Source organism: Ceratosolen solmsi, unplaced genomic scaffold, assembly GCF_000503995.2.
Source record: "Ceratosolen solmsi marchali unplaced genomic scaffold, CerSol_1.0 scaffold56, whole genome shotgun sequence".
In the NCBI taxonomy this organism is placed as follows: Eukaryota; Metazoa; Arthropoda; class Insecta; order Hymenoptera; family Agaonidae; genus Ceratosolen; species Ceratosolen solmsi.
This window is the reverse complement of record NW_011948425.1, coordinates 3,958,704-3,975,720: the sequence shown is the minus strand read 5'-3', so window position 1 is coordinate 3,975,720 and position 17,017 is coordinate 3,958,704. Positions and strand designations below refer to the sequence as shown.

General features: G+C 37.5%; 1 protein-coding gene across 7 annotated transcripts; it reads right to left on the bottom strand.

The window, feature by feature from the left end:
- Window positions 1-45: 45 nt before the first annotated feature.
- On the bottom strand, window positions 46-16,375 carry Nc73EF (oxoglutarate dehydrogenase Nc73EF). 7 transcript variants are annotated; one of them, XM_011500362.1, is made up of 18 exons: window positions 16,147-16,375; window positions 13,320-13,574; window positions 12,899-13,108; window positions 10,057-10,159; window positions 8,657-8,719; window positions 6,219-6,474; window positions 5,684-5,918; window positions 5,415-5,594; window positions 5,099-5,279; window positions 4,747-5,027; window positions 4,393-4,621; window positions 4,008-4,286; window positions 3,757-3,935; window positions 3,155-3,589; window positions 2,916-3,070; window positions 2,301-2,432; window positions 132-2,158; window positions 46-74 (listed from the first exon to the last, which is right to left on the bottom strand). In XM_011500362.1, exons 2-17 carry the CDS (start codon window positions 13,566-13,568, stop codon window positions 2,059-2,061), a joined length of 3,267 nt encoding a protein of 1,088 aa, XP_011498664.1. In that variant the 5' UTR covers window positions 13,569-13,574; window positions 16,147-16,375; the 3' UTR covers window positions 46-74; window positions 132-2,058. The 7 variants fall into 7 exon arrangements, with proteins under 7 accessions (XP_011498664.1, XP_011498665.1, XP_011498667.1 ...); XM_011500363.1 differs by lacking the exons at window positions 8,657-8,719; window positions 10,057-10,159 and adding an exon at window positions 11,603-11,723 and having other exon boundaries at window positions 16,147-16,373; XM_011500365.1 differs by lacking the exon at window positions 8,657-8,719 and having other exon boundaries at window positions 16,147-16,373.
- Between the last annotated feature and the right edge of the window lie 642 nt (window positions 16,376-17,017).

Here is a 17,017-nt window from a genome sequence, read left to right as displayed (position 1 = left end):
AGCAAGGGGGAAATATTATCAAATTCGTCGAAATCATCTATCTACATTATTAAACAAGAACCCCCCCCCCCCCCCCCCCCAATTATAAACAAAAACCCCCCCCCCCTCCCCTCCCCCTACCCCCCCCCCACCAAGCAAATCAAATATTATACACGAAATTTTTTAGTACATGATAAAGAATATGGGATCGATTGTTAAAAAAAAAAGAAAGAAAAAAAATGTAAATCAGAGATTTTATTTTTACACGTGAAATCGCTCTAGATCAAACTTATTTTTTTATTCCCAACGAAAGCCTAATTTTTAGCTTCTTCCGTTTTTACATAGTCTGCAACATTGTGTTAGCTCTCTTGTACTTAAGGAAACTTGTACTTATTGAACGTTGAAAACTTTAATTCTTAAGACGATGTTAAAAATGCTTTTAAAATGAGTTAAGCAACTACGAGGAAAATCTAGTTGTAAAGAAACAAAAAGGAAAAGAAAAAAAAAATTGATACTCGTGCGCGTGCATACTTATGTACATATGTTATAAGTCTATTTGAAATCAAACTATTATAAGATTCCTAATAAATAAATGGATTAACACGAAGTTTACATTTACTTTTCATTGATCCCGACATTTTCAACGGCACAGGATGGATAATGAGGGGATACTCGAAAGAATAAGCACCAAGAGGATAATAATCTGGTGGAAGATTTAATTTAATTGCATATTTAATTTGCTACAATGAAGTGCAATGTAAATTTGTTCATTTTTCTTAATCGATAAAATATAATTTATTACCTAATTTAACGTTCACCAACTGATCATTAGCTACTTTTTGATACTAGTATGCTTAAGTATGTATTGCACACGATCTATATAACTTTAACCGTGTAACGAAAAAAAGCACATAACATATTGGACATAAAATCTCTATTAATAAATTATCGCTGAGGATATCAGGTTTAAAATTACATTCGACCACCTCCCTTGTTAAATCACATCTAGTTCCCGCCAGAAATGACAAACAACTCTGTCGCAGCGCCATTACACATATTCATTCAATTTCTTTATATTTCTCATAGTTTCATTAATAAATGATTCGTTCTACACTTCATCTGGGACAATTATTATCTTCGGAATAATCTGTTTAATTGTTAAACGAAAATACCTTATAAATTATAAGGAACTTGTGATAATGAAATACTGTCCTTGCAAATTATGCTGTATCCAATATGAAGTAGCTCGTTTTTTTTTTTGTTTTTTTTTTTGTTTTGTTTTTGTTTTTCATTCAAATTAAATAAATATTAAAACGTACATTGCAATTATCATCGGCTACTCCATCGCGTTATACACATACATATAGCCATACATGCGCACACAAAATGCGTATGTATATTTATACGTGTTTTTTACCACCGTTTTTTAGGCTAACGCCGTTATAGCACTCACTCAACGATTAACCAATCGCTTAAATTTTTTACAAAATATAACAATTATAAAAAGTTAAAACGATTGGCAGTTCTCTTTTCTATTTTATAGAAAAAACTTCTTTTTTTTTTCTCTTCAACATTGAAGTCCAATGTTATGCGAAGAATCTCCTAGTGTAACGGAATCGTGTGCACGCTTAAGCGCATTCATCTTACAAGCTCAGCGTTTAAATTTAATATAATACTTTAGTATAGTAGTTTTATTACATTTTCACGAAATTGATTTTAAAGGTATGAACAGAAAAATACAGTTTCGTGTGCCTTTGGTTATTAAAGCCACTGAGAAACTCAAGCCAACTCAAACAAACTCGACTCGTTATCGTAATAGTTTGATAATTATCGTTACAAAGCTAACAACGATTTTCCAATATTTCATGTAGATTTCGTTAATAGTTGAGTTTCACATTGGCTCAAAACATCACTAGCACCGCTCGTAATGCTAGTTGCCAAGGCCCTATGAGAATTATTTAAGAATGAAAGTTCACCGAAGATTTTTAAATATTTATAGCGCGGGCGATTACCGTATTAACATTAGGGTTGAATCGGAGGAAAATAAATAAATTTTGTTTTATACAAATCTAAGAAGAATTAAACATTAAAAGAGTCGTCAAACAGTTGCTTCAATTCTTTAAGATGCTGCATTTTACTACCGGTGGCCGGTGACGCTGCGACAGGACGACCAGCGTACCTGAAAGCAATAAATATTCTATATTAATTATCCTCGTTGTCACAAGCTGCATTCTATTATGGCCAACGCAAACAAAGCAGCCCAAGTAGACGGCAATTTTTTTTTTTTTTTTTTCAATTATCTTATCTTATCTCATGTTTACCTAAGCGTTTGTGGTTTTGGTTTTGATGGTTCTGTCACATTTCTTTCAGAAGCAGTAGTTGTTTCTGACGATTTGGACGAAGAGAACCAGCTACTGAACCATCCCCCACCATTACCTTTTGCACTCGTGATACTGTAACATGGCCCAAATGTTTTACTCCAACTCCAGTCGATCATTCTTATTTATTACATTATTTCCGTGGTAAATAATAAATTTATGCTTTAATGAAGTGTGCGATATTATTAAAGCAAAATAAAAGTAAACGTCGATTTTTTTTTCTTCTTTTATGTAAAAAATAGGGGCCATATAGACAGTATGATTTAAGTATATACAATAAACAAGAATTGTCTAACTTTATTCGTATATACATGCGATACACAAATGAAGTAAATTATAAATTTCTAGAACGAGTGCAAGTCTACGACAGTTGGTAAAAGAGAGATAATTTTGAAACTAAAGTGCTGATTCTAATAATATTGATATGTATGTACAAAAAAAAAAAACAAAAAAAAAAAACAAAAAAAAACAAAAAAAAAAAGAATGAGAAATTTGTAAGAAGCATAAGCATAAACGAATAATCGTCGAGATTAATAAAGAGAACAATATGGTACTTACGAAACGTTTCTAGAGCCATTAAGAGCTGTGTGGAATCTGGGCTGAACATAGCCCCAGGCTCCTTGATTTTTATGCTCCTCTTGGGCCCAAACTAATTCGGCATTAGGGTATTTCGCTACCTCTTTCTTTATTAAATCATAGGGGAACGGAGTTATCTGTAGGTAATAATAAGAGGAAATGAAGTAGCATTCGTTGCTGTATATGAAATTAAAAAGTAACAAAGCACTCGGCTTATTTACCTGTTCCACCCTCACGATTCCTACACCATCATCCAGCTTTCTTTCAGCTCGCGCCTTCTTCAGGTCGTAATAAATCTTTCCGGAACAGAAGAGAAGTCGCTTAACGTTATTGGGACTTTGGGCCGCGATACCCTCCTCTGGAATAACTCTTTGGAATTCAGTTCCTTCCAGCATCGAGTCAAAGCTCGAACGGGCCTCAGGGTGGCGAAGTAACGACTTTGGCGTCATGATAATGAGGGGTTTACGGAAAGGCAGTGCAATCTGTCGACGAAGGATGTGGAAAAGATTGGCTGGTGTGCTGCAATTGGCAACGATCCAATTGATATCGTGAAGCTGTCGTACCGCGAATTCTTCACTCTCGGGTGGGAAATAGTCCGGATCGTCTGCCGACATTTGCAGGAATCTTTCGAGACGAGCGCTTGAGTGCTCGGGGCCCTGGATAGAAGTCAACGACGATTAATTTCAATGGAAACGGATGATATGGAATAACGAATGAAAGAAAAAGAGAGAGAGAGAGAGAGTGAGAGAGAGTGAGAGTGAGAGTGAGAGATAGAGATAGAGAGAGAGAGAGAAAGAAAAATATGAGATTTCCATTCAAGTACCATTCCTTCAAGACCGTGCGGCTGTAACATAACGAGGCCGGACTGTCGTACCCATTTTGCTTGGCCACTGCTAATGAACTGATCGATAATGCATTGAGCAGTGTTGTTGAAATCTCCGAATTGCGCCTCCCAAATTACAAGAGCATTGGGATTCGTCATCGAGTAACCGAGCTCGAATCCTAAACGAAATAAAATCTCATTTACTTTCATGCTCCGCCATACTCAATACATAGCTGTGCGATATCAATTACCAAGAACGCCATATTCCGATAAGGAACTGTTGCAGACTGTGTAGGGGGCTTGATCCGGATAGAGATAGCAGAGTGGCCGATACGTCGCTTTGTCAACGGTTTGATGATGCAGAACGTGATGTCTATGGGAGAATGTTCCTCTCTCGACATCTTGACCGGACAGTCTCACGTGAATACCTTCCTTAAGTAACGAACCGAATGCCATGGCCTCTCCAAGAGCCCAATCAATTTGTCGAGACTCGACCATTTCCATTCGAGCCTTGAGAATACGTTCGATACCTAAAATCAAGAGCATTAGTTCGAGAGTTGAAGTTTGATGCGTTTGCGCGAATATATCTGCTTGGAGCCTTTAAACTCATTAATGGAAATGCATAGTGCGGGTGACCTTTGTGAATGACAAATTCGGCAGCATTAGGGGGAGGCGATGAAAATTTCTTTCCAATATGAACGAGCGTGTCCTCTTTAATGCCCGTCGGCGAAGATTTCAATGGGTCTTTGCCTTCAAAGAATCCAGACCATGGGGAGTCCAGCCAATCCTTATACTTGATGTGAGTTTCTTGCTTAGCGTTGGTATACGCTTCCTCGCAAATCTTTTCATACTTCTCGTGTACTTTCTAAATTAACATTAAACGCAAGAGCTAATTGAGTGAAGAAAAAAGAGGCAAAAGAAACAAGAACAAAAACAAAAACAAAAACAAAAACAAAAAAGGCATTTGTTACTTTATTACAATATACGAACCTTGACCTCTTCTTGAGTAACTACGCCCTCATCAACGAGTTTTTTAGCATAAAGATCAATGGCAGGCGGTGTATTCTTAATCTTACGATACATCAGAGGTTGGGTAAACATTGGCTCATCGATCTCGTTGTGACCGTTCCGCCTGTAAGATACGAGATCGATAACGACGTCTTTGTGGAACGTGGATCTCCACTCGGCGGCGACCTTACACACGTGCATGACCGCTTCTGGATCGTCGGAGTTCACGTGGAAAATGGGGGCATTTACCACACGAGCAACATCTATCGCATAAATATTGCGTTAATTGATCGTAATTGAAATAACGACAACGGCATTGACAATTCATTCGTACCTGTACAGTATGGTGACGAGCGCGAGTGCCTCGGATCAGTGGTGAAACCAATTTGATTGTTAACGACGATATGGATGGTCCCATGAGTTGTGTAATCTGGCAGATCCGACAAGTGCATCGTTTCGAAAACGACTCCTTGACCGCAGAAGGCAGCATCACCGTGAAGAAGAATAGACATGACCTAGAAGCAAATTGTTGGTCGTCTCATTGTTAATTCATAATGTACGAGATGATCTTACACAGTCATCGACAATTATAATGTCAAGGCTGCGACTAAAGTGACGCTTATTATTCGATTGAGTCGCTAAGCAATTACCTTTTTGCCCTCGCCGTCTCCGCGATAAAATTGTTCTGCACGTGTTTTGCCTTGAACTACGGGATCAACCGCCTCCAAATGCGATGGATTTGCAACGACAGCCAAGCGTATGTTCTTATTCGTCACGCGGTTCAGACGCTCAATGTACGTACCCAAATGGTACTTTACGTCACCAGATCCCTAATTAAATAGAAAATGAGTGTGCGCGAATTGGCCGAATTAGCGGCTTGGATGATTACTTGGATAAAAAGCAAATTAAATGGACTTACGTCGTCCGCAGCTTCGAGAGCAGCGAATTGGGTAAATATTTGATTCAGGGGTTTGCGGCAGACGTTGGCCAAGACATTAAGACGACCTCGATGAGGCATTCCCATGACGATCGATTCGACACCGAGTTCCGTTGATTTATCAATTATCTGCTTCATGGCGGGAATCAGAATTTCACAACCTTCCAAGCCAAATCTCTTTTCCGATGACCACTTGCGCGCCAAAAATGCTTCGAACCTATACAAATAACGTATTATTATATAAGCCATTGGGATATACAACTATAATTAATTAAACTTGGCTATTACGATTCTGTCTATCAAATTATCAAATTATCAAATCGGAAATAGTCAAAAGTAATAATAGTATTAAGAAATGAAAATTTCCGTGAAAAGTCGAAATGAAATCTTTGATTTATCCGTCATTTTCACAAAAAAGCCTGGCTCGTGTGTATTTTTCATGATATTTATCAAATTTTACACACCTAGCGCTTGAAGTCTTATATAAATTTACAATATAGCAAATGGAAATAATTACATCGTGGCACGAGACAATCGAGCAAGGATCAAACGCTTCTCATCATTATCGATTTCCATGATTTCGGGTGTTTCCATCTTCTGGCGAATCCAATTGCACTGCTCCAAGGAATTGATGAACATAAATTCGACTCCGATGTGCCGACAGTACGTAGTCTCCAATCTTTTGAGAATTTCCCGCAGAGGCAGAGATTTTTCTTTCCCCCCGATGAATGTCGTCGACGGCAACTTGAATACGCGATCCATATCCGATTCCTCTGTTTTTGTGTATTACGGGAAAACGTATTTTAATAGAATCCTAATGAATGATGATAAACCCATTCAATGCTTGAATGTGTATCGTATAATTAATTATACATTTGTATTTTATTCATTAATGATATGCATTTTCCGTCTTAGAAATTAAAACTTATTAAAACGCATTAATGAACCAAAGTATTTACACGACATTCGTATTATGCGATTGATTATTTAGAACTGATACTGAAAACGATGGTTTCTATGTTAATTTCAATCTTAAAATTGATGCGAATTAGAAGTGAATATTATTTTCATACATTACAAAGTTAGTTTTCAATTTCTACATAAAAAAAAAAAAAAAAAAAAAAATTTTGAAAAAAAAAAAAATTAAAAAAAAATTAAAAAAAAAATTAAAAAAAAATAAAAAAAAATAAATATACTACTACTTAACCCTTCCAGTAAAACACTTTTATTTTTATTAATATAATGCTATTTATTATAATACATATATCTATATACACATAAATATGAGTCTTTACACGAATATCAGGTAATTTTAACTCAGTTTTCAAAATCTTAATAAAATCATTATCTACATAATATTAATTATACACACATATTTGTTGACTCGCTCGATTAAGGCATTTCTTTAAATGAATAAATAAACACGTCAAATCGATCGCGACAGTGTGCCATCTATTATTATGTAATACTTAAAGGGTTAAATAGATATGTAATTATATATCTTTACATATTTGGTATTTAATTTATCATTTCTGTGACCCTTTTTCTATCTATGTTTAATACATGCATTTTATTTTATATAAAAACTATCAATCCTAAAAGAGCATACCACTCGCTTTAAATAAATAAAAAAGTAAAAAGAATAATGAAATGATATGAAACTTCTATAAGGCAAAAGACCTGAAAAAAAAAAAAAAAAAAAAAAAAATTACCGGGACTTGGTTATAAAATTTCCAAAAACATCACAATTTTTTAATTCCATAAATTTTGATATCTTGATATCAAAATAAAATTACATAAGCAGATAAATTCAGTAATTTTTAGTGATTTGAAGGTAAGACATTTTTTTTTTTTTACTTATTAATGCGTATAACTGTACCGAGTATATTATTGTAACCTGAATTTATTGTCAGATGGTTGAAAATGGAATTGCATTAAATGTTCGTTAAAACGATGACATCGTTCAAGGAAATATATATGTATTCATTATATTTTTCAATGAAATTAGTTAATTTTGGATGTAGATATATCTTTGAAAATTTTTAATTACCATATAAAACTGTAATTACTTTTTCTTTTTCTTTGTTTTTTTATATAAAAAATAAAAATATGATTGTTACATGCTGTTTTCCGAAGTCAATTTTAAGATGACGAGAGAAGATACACACGAGACGCAGGTCTTTTACTTTAAAACGAAGTATATTAAAAATTAATAACGGAACATAAATATATACTTATGATATTTAAATATGTAATGCCATTTTGCGTGAAATAATAACGCGGTTTCTTTAGTCACAAATGAAAGCGACACAAATAAATACCTCAAGCATGTTATCACAAAAAATAAATAAATAAATGAGATTAAATTAAAGAAACTGCCAGAAAATCGTTAAAATTTGCCTTACGATACATGTTTGTCAAAAAGAAAACCATTTATTATCGTCAATGGAACAACTTCTACACACACGAATATGCACTTTACGCACACACTTATGCTCATACAAACGCGCGCGCGCTCGCTCACACACATACGTTTCTACATACACGAACAATATTTTTAATATTATGTATGCGCTTGTTAAGTGCGCTTGTGTGTGTGCGTGTGTGTGTGTCTCTCTCTCTCTCTCGCTGTCTGTGTGTGTGTGTGTGTAAGCGGGCGCGCATATGCACGTGGACGTGTAGAAACACAAAATGGTGTTATATATACACAAATCCTTACAAATTGCAATGAAGACTCTCCGGAGAAAAGTTTCTTATCCAATTACCAAACAAGTTGGTTAGATTATACCCAAGCACCCGCTATGCCAGCTAGGAAAAAATGAAACCGTACAATCCATGAATGCTCGTACAATGAACGAAGCATCAAAATTTTTACTACTATATAGAATGATATTTTTATGAAAATCCAATAGATTCGTTTAGACTGGATTAATTTTTGCTTGAATGGCTACATACTTTCTGTAAGAACGGCTACTCGATATCGAAGCTCTTGCGAGTAAGTAGTACGAGGATTCTTTCCTGTAGACATTAACCAAACTCAGGATATAAAACAATATAGGTCGAACTTCCGATTGCTTTCTATGTAATTATGATTAACACAGATAATCATATTAGATTTTAATTTAAATATTTTTTATGTCTTATAAAAGGGGAGTAGTAAAGTGTTGATAGTGCAATATTAAATAAGCCCGGGTAAGTTTTGTGCACTAAATTGCTTTTATCGGTTTAACCCTTTGAAGCATACTTTCCTCTATTTGATAGCACAACTTTAACATCATAAAGTATAAATTTAAAGTGAAAAATCTTGAGAATCGATATAACAATTATATATATATATATATATATATATATATATATATATATATATATATGTACGTATGTATATATGTATATAGTTGATTCAAGATCATTTATCAAAAATATATACATAAAAAAATATCATTTTTTTAATTTTGAAATATTATATATATATATATATATATATATATATATATATATATATATCATAAATGGCGTCTATTATTGTAATAAATGAGAGGTAAAAAAGTGAGAAAGAATAATTGCGAGGTATATGATAAGAGAATATAAGAAAATAGAGGGTGAAAATGTCGTACCATTATGGTATAAGCATTTTTTCTGCTGCAAAGGGTTAAAAAAAAAAAAAGTGAAGAATTAGGAAATAAACGTGTGCAATCAATAAGAAAGACAAGACGAATACTCTGACTGCTAAATGATTAAATAATAGGAAATAAGTAAGCTTTCAATAAACTAGCAGTCTTTCGTTCATTTTAAGGAAAAACTTGATTTTCATAAGTTGCATGCTCGCAATAAAAATTATGATACATCAGCTATTTCATTATACATAAATATTATACATATTATATATATGCATATGTATATATGTGTATATAACATATGTGCATATATTCTTAATACGTAACGTATTAAAAAATTATAACAAAAGGAAAGGAAAGCGTGTTAAACGAGAATAATCATTATTTTTTGGAAAAAAATAAATAAATAAATAAATAAATAAATAAAAAATAATTTTAAATATTCATATATTGACGTTCATAGATAAGTACGTGCAGGGTGGCACGATTAGAGATAGATCATTGCGTTTAATGATATTAAACAAGATTCAGATTCTTTCCGATTAACAAAAGTTAGCCCGTAGTTGTCGTCCCAGGCATTTTCATTTTTACGAATACGCTAAAACAGAATAATATTAATATTCATTCCCTTAATTCCTCAAACGATCATCATCGAAGAGATTCCCCAAAATAATCGCAATCATTACTTTTGCGTGTTTCTTTTAAACAAAAAATTAATTATGCTCTATTTGTTCAGCTTACCAAATGAGTAATAATTATAGAGCAACTCTTGGGGATGCCTGTCATCGAGATCGGCGCTGTTGATGCCCAGTGGGTCCAATTTAGCGATATGATGACCACGAATCTGTCAATTGGAAGGCCGCACATTTACCGGCCATAATCATTGCTTAGAGATCTTACATTTACATTTAAAATAATACTTTAAACATTAGATATCGGTGAAGCGGACTGTCAACGGTGTGTCATCCACTTTCATCACACGTTATATGCTGTTTAGCACTCACACTGACTGCGTGTATGTTATGTTCTCGTTGTATTGCAATTTTAATACACTTTTGTGGAAATACACCGTCAAATGTTCGCTAATGAAATTTATTTTTATAACAACATGTTCGGTCATTTTTCTTAGTTACCATTACTTAGTGATATTGAATTTGACGCGATGCTACGGTTGAACAACGCTGACCAATATCACATCGTCACCTAACACCTCCCATATGATAAATTAAAGAAAAATTAATAAATCATAATAGTGATAATAATAAATCTTTGTTATATTGTTTTTTCTTTTTCATTTTAAATTAACAAAAATGCTATTGTCTTATTGAGTTTGACAGTTTTCCATGTTCGTAAAAATAATTAAAAATTTATAGAGCCGATGATCTAAGACCTCCAATATAATGAGCAAGTCACCGTAAAGTAAGCAAGATCCATTAACAATAAATTAAATTCATGCATTTACCAAACCATGCGAGAATAGTGTTAAAATAAATAAATAAATAAATATATAAATAAATAAAAAGAGGCATGCGAGAAAGTGTAAAAAAAAATTTACCAAAGGAAGCTTCATTAGGAACATTCAAAATATTATGCATCTTACCTTCATGCTTACATTTTGGGTCATAGATAAAGATAATTACAATTAACGTTTAAAATACATAAGCTAATAAAATTTGTATTAAATATTAAAAAGTTGCAAAGAAATTTTCAGTATCAGTAAAATCAATGAATGCGGACGTCTCTAAATTGTATTATTATGTACCGAATAACAAAGCATTGACAAATTAACAAGAAGTTTGTTGTTTTCGTTTGTTTATTGTTAGTTTGTTCTCGTTTTTGTTGCTGTTGACGTTGTTGTTGTTGTTGTTGTTATTGTTGTTGTTGTTGTTATTATTATTATTGTTATTGTTATTGTTGTTGTTGATGATGTATTTAAGATAAAAAAAAAAATTCAAAAAAACATTCGAAAAAAAAATTCAAAAAAAACTTTACAAAAAAATAAAATGTAACAAAGAAACAAAAAAAAAAAAAAAGAAGAAAAAAAAAAAAATCTCGTAAATAATGCTAGTGAAGGTGTGAAATGTAAAAGAACCCGTGGGGATTCGTTTGGAAAAATCATGTAGAGACAGCAAGACTAGATCGCACTACCGGCAAATATGATAATAATGATAACGTGATGAATAATTGTGTGAAACTATGGGAAAGTGAATTTCAGCACCTTCACTGCTATTGTCAATTCGGAATGATAAATTCCAGTTTATGAGAATGAACGTGATCGATACCTTACCAAGCATATATTGTCGTAGAACTTGTTCCGGAGACCCCTTGCGAGCCGCGTAATGCGTGTGTACCAAGTCAGTTCGCATGATACCCAATGGATCCAATTCGGCAACTAAGTGACCTCGAGCCTATATACGAACGAACAATACCCACAGGGTACCCCAAACATCAATAAGTGATTTATCTTTATTATTTTTAAACTGTGGGTGAAGGGAGAGGCGAGATATCTAGGCGATTCTAGGCGATTTGTAACGCAACGACCGTACGAGCCGATTGTGCCCTTCAAAGCCACTGCTGAACACTTGGACACTCGTTTAAGCTTAAGCATGAAAAGTTCACGGACGAGGAGAAGGAGGAGAAGGAGGAGATGGAGGAGAAGGAGAAGGAGAAAATGGAGGAGGAGGAAGAAGAGGAGAGATTTTACATTATTGGCGGGCACGTGTAATATGATGTAATACGATGTAATAATACACATTCCGTATCTTTAACGTTATTTACGCTACACGGCGGCGTATGCTCGCTCGACCATATCCCTGCTGCAAACAATTGACTTTAGTCCTCCGATTGTTTTCCCTCTGTGCGCTACGCTTTTGGCTTTACTTCACCATAGTTTCAATTATTCAACTTAGAAAAATAAAAAGCCCTTTAAGAAAATGAAGGATACATACACATGTCCATATATAATTTCATGCAAAACAGCTTATTACAAGATTTCCCTGTACAGTAAAACACACGTATGTTTGCATAATTATTGAATTCATGCTGCTTTGATGGTAATATTTGAAGATAAAAATATCGACGAGGGTTTAGTCCTGTTTTAAAAGAAGCAAATTATCTTTTAACGTGCCTGTTACATGAATAATAATCTGCGTGATACAATGTCAAATCTGTTACCTCAATCGTAAGAGAAAGAGTGGATTATAAAAAATAAAGATTGAGTTGGCGTTTGAGAAATTAAATGACCGTTAAAAATATGGAAAATTAAAATTAGTGGGAGGTGCTGAGTGTGGTCGAGCTGTTAACGATTACTTTTGCAGACGAAACTCTGAAAATTGATTTGGCATTCGTTAAATTACAATTACAATTGCTAATCCATTATTGTCGATTGTCTGTAAAATTAAGCCATTGAGGTCTCAGATTTAGTAGTAAGTAGTAGCTTTAATAACGTTGACCTTATTCTCGATCAACATTAATTTTCCAACAAGCGGATAAAGTATTGCTAGTAACCATGAAATAGTAGTCCATAATAATACAGTACATTAGTGTTTGCTTGTAAAAAATAAATTCGTCTCAACTGCGTTACCTGGTAGGAGCGAATGATAGCTTGTACCGCCAGATGGTCGTCGATTATTTTTTCATTCAGTGGTGCTTGGCCAATTTGTGATCCGCTGCCGAGCGGTAGCAGGGAACCCAGAGGAACTTGATTAAAATTCCCAGCGAGAGATGGTGGAGCTTGGTAAGCCGAACCAGGCCCAGCCCCGGCCGTGCTGTTGCGGAAGAATGTGTCCCAAGACTGGAAGAGAAATTATGAAATATAGGTTACGTTATACAGGCTGCTCACTGGCTGGAAGCATAATTTCTGTAGGTTAAAGGATTTTCAAAGTTCAACAATAAGCACTATCACTAGGTATGAAAATATAGTTATGCAAATGTAGGAAGAACGCGTTTGGGCGCTAGTAGCAAAACATAGGATGTTTGCTTGAATCGTTGCAACGAATACGTACTATGTGAACACTGTGTGGATCTTGTAGCCAGGCGTTGTACATTTCTTCGACGTAAGAGCTGGAACTGCCATTGAGAAAAGGTTCCGTAGCCACACGGCTGTTGTGTCTTCTCAATGGCTCCGATACCATAACTTGGCTACTTCTGGTTACGGGATCGCTTCGTACTAACCACGATACAAATTTCCTGGCACCACAGACCCTCGGAGCCAGCGGGGTCAGGGAATTAAACACCACCTGAACCTTATACATTTTGGCCTGCAAAACATAACATTATTAAGCGTTATTAGTCGTTATTATTACCACTGGTTGTCACGATATGAGACGGAAGTAGAGTTAGAAAATACAATGGAATAATCGAAGAGTAAGTTTAATACTATGTATGTAGGCTTAACCTACAGTAATTATAACGATGATTAAATCAGCACGATTATAACGCGAGCCATAGTAAAATTACACAAGGAATAAATAAATAAATGATCGATTTACTCTGCGATTGAGATTTATCGGTAGGGGACAATTTTTTACCAATGCTTTTCTAACTCAATTAGGCATTGGACTTTACTTTACCAGTCGCAATGACATTGCGCTCGGTAGAGAAATATCAGCATTACACAAGGGATTTACAAAATAGCTGTCAATTGTATTTTTAAGCGATGAATTATCATATTGGCTTATACAATACACCCTACCCTTGACACAAAAGACACATTGAATAAATTGAAAAAAGTTTTTGGATAAGGAACGCTGCTCGTGTGTCGCAACAGCATCGAGCCATCTGCATACAGATGGCTCGATAATATTACAAATAAAATAGCAAAAATAATAGACAATAGCATTGGTAAGAATTTTAATACAACATTACGCTACTTTTGTAATAAACACTGTGCGGAAAAGTTTTGCAAAGGCGAGCAAATCTTTCAAACAAAGTTATGTCGAAAGAGTTAAAGGCGAGTAGTAATATCGTTAAAAGGAAAAAAAAAAACAGGGGAAACAAGGAAAAAAAAAGAAGAAAAAAATAGCATTGTTATCTAATGGCAATAGGCGACAGAAGGGTGAAGGGAGAAGGGAAGTCGATGAAACAGCAGGGGTGCACTTACACGCGCGCACCAAGTCTTAAATTCCGTGAAGTACACGGATTGTCTCGGCTCGGCGACTTGAAGTAGAAGAAGTTGTTGGAAGCAGCAGTGGTGAGTGCTTAGTGCGAGGAATATTAATCAATTGACAGTAATTACGGCAAATGACAGGTCGTAAACTAATAAAGCGCGTGACGGTGAGGCCGAGCGAGAGGTGCAAGGAGTGGCGGCAGCTCGTGTTTCCCTCGGGGTGTTGGACGCTAAAGGAAAAAACGTGGGTACTGGTAGGCGGCGGTGAATTAATTAGTTATGAAGGAAGGTGGGTAGATGGGTAGATGGGTAAATTGATAATTGGAGAGGTACGTGGACAAGGAGGTTGGCACATTACGCTTACAGCCTCACTCAATGTCCCGTGACACACTTACTCTGTTGCTGCTGCTGCTGCTGCTGCTGCTGCTGCTGCCGCAGATAAAATTTCCAACTAATAGTAGTTAATGTCAATGTCAGATGACATGCGGGTCAGGGAGAGCTGGGGCGATCGGCAGCTCGAAGACGAGTAGGGAACGCGAGATATTTCGCGACGGTGGGATGGCTGAGTGCCGAGTGAAAAAAATCAGGTCGCCACCACCGCAGCCGCAGCCGACGTCTGGTCAGGAGCACGCGGCCGAGTCCGAATCCAACGTCTCTCCCGCACTCCGTACACGTATATCGACGCGCTCCCGACGCTGCGTGCGCATCGCTTGTTTACACTCGAGGCGGATGTGCGCGCGCTAACATGGGGACGCAGACGTCCAGTCTCATCGGACTCGCGAGGTGGCGGTGCGGAAACCCCGGAGGCGATGGGCGGGGGGCGCTCAATCTCTCCCGAGCGGAAAAAAGATGGGAGCAGAGAGAGAGAGAGAGAACGCGTGCTGCACCGACCGAAATACGACGGATCGAAAATACCTTAGGCATTGGCCATTACACAACCGTGCTCTTTATATAGATGCATCGGTGGTAGTGGTAGCGGTAGTGGAGGTGGAGATTGCGGTGGTAATAGTGATGGTAATGACGATGATGGTGAAAGCGGTGGTGGCGGTGGCGGTGGTGATAGTAGTGGTGGTTGTTACGGCGAGCTTTAGGACCGCGATGGAAGCACCGGTGGCGGGAAGAAACGATGAGGACTCGACAATGATATGTCAGCTTCGCAGCAGAAGACCAACGTAATAATCGAGCAAAAAAATAGGTTACGTTACTGGGGAGGCATTCGACGACGAGCTGATGGCGAGAATGGTATGGGATGCAAAGGGATCGCGATGAGGATAATTATTGGAGGGAGAGGGTAGAGGGAAAGGAACGTACAAAGGCAGTCTCATACATGGATTGGCGAGTGCTGTGGGAAAAAACGAGCGACGAGACCGAAGAGAGGCCGTCGTCGTCGTCGTCGTCGTCGTCATCCTCGTCGTCGTCCTCGTCGTCGTCCTCGTCGTCGTCGTCCTCGTCGTCGTCATCGTCGACATCGGCATTCGCATCGTCATCGTCATTATCATTACCATCACCACCACCACCACCACCACCACCACCACCACCACCACCGTCGTTACCGTCACCGCTGCCCCTGCTGTTATCCACTTAACAGCGTCGTCGGCAGCGGCGGCGACCGCAGTTATGACGACGATGACGACGACAGCGACTCACCTTTACGTAAGCTTTCGGACGACCCGGACAGGATGTTTCAAGGAGGAAAACCGAGAAGTGAGCAACGCGAGACGTACCTGCTGATGTTACCGAAGGGACGATGACAACGAGCCCTCCACCATTTACAACAGGGAGTCCGGCGACAGTCTGGCGGCAGTCTGGCGGCAATACCCACTGGCGTGCGACGTACGGCGCGGTACGGGTGCACACCACGACGGGCCGCGGGTGTCTCCACGAGCGTGCGCACTGGGTTCGCGCGCCCGCTCCCACCCCACGGCACTGCGCACGCGCGAGCTTTCAAATCGTAAGCGAGAAATGTCAGCGGTCTGACCCCCGTCGGGATACTTTGACCGCGTCCCCCGCGATGAGGTCCGCGATCCTGCCACCCCCGCCCCCGCCGCCCTCCACCGACTCCCGGCCACCGTCCTCGCCAATACTTGCCGATCGTGGGATTTAACGGCGACACCGCGGCCCAATGCCCGCCTCCCACGTACTCGTCGACGGCACTAGGTACGCGGCCGCTAAAGTAATTTAAAGTAACTGGCAGCCGCATGCGTTTAACATTTATTTGAATTATAATTAGTATACGTTGCGATTGCCGAGCTTGCCCGGCGGCTTTTTCATCGCCGTATCCTTGCACCAGAAACGACAATTGTCATTTCGTAATAAAAGCAGCTCACTCGCGAGAGAAAATCGATCTTATCTCGGTAATGTGGCGGCCCGCTGTTCGGTTGATTGGTCTCGTTCAAAAATTCCTCAACGATAAATTTCTGAAAAAGCTCGAGCTGGTATTTAAAGAAACTTTTGCATTTTCGCATTTACTTTGCGTTACGCACCGTTACCTGCGTCTCATTCTCAAACAACATATTACAACGGACCAACGATTTTAAAATACATCGCGTACTCAGATGCTACGCTTACGTAACGACTAACGAGCCCGAAGAGCAT

Coding starts and splice junctions, on each gene's coding strand:
- Nc73EF (XM_011500362.1), bottom strand. CDS start 13,568: ATGTATAAGGTTCAGGTGGTGTTTAATTCCCTGACCCCGCTGGCTCCG. Junction 5,280..5,414: donor GAGACGGCGAGGGCAAAAAG/GTAATTGCTTAG, acceptor ATTTGCTTCTAG/GTCATGTCTATTCTTCTTCA. Junction 2,433..2,915: donor AATGGCTCTAGAAACGTTTC/GTAAGTACCATA, acceptor GCCATGTTACAG/TATCACGAGTGCAAAAGGTA.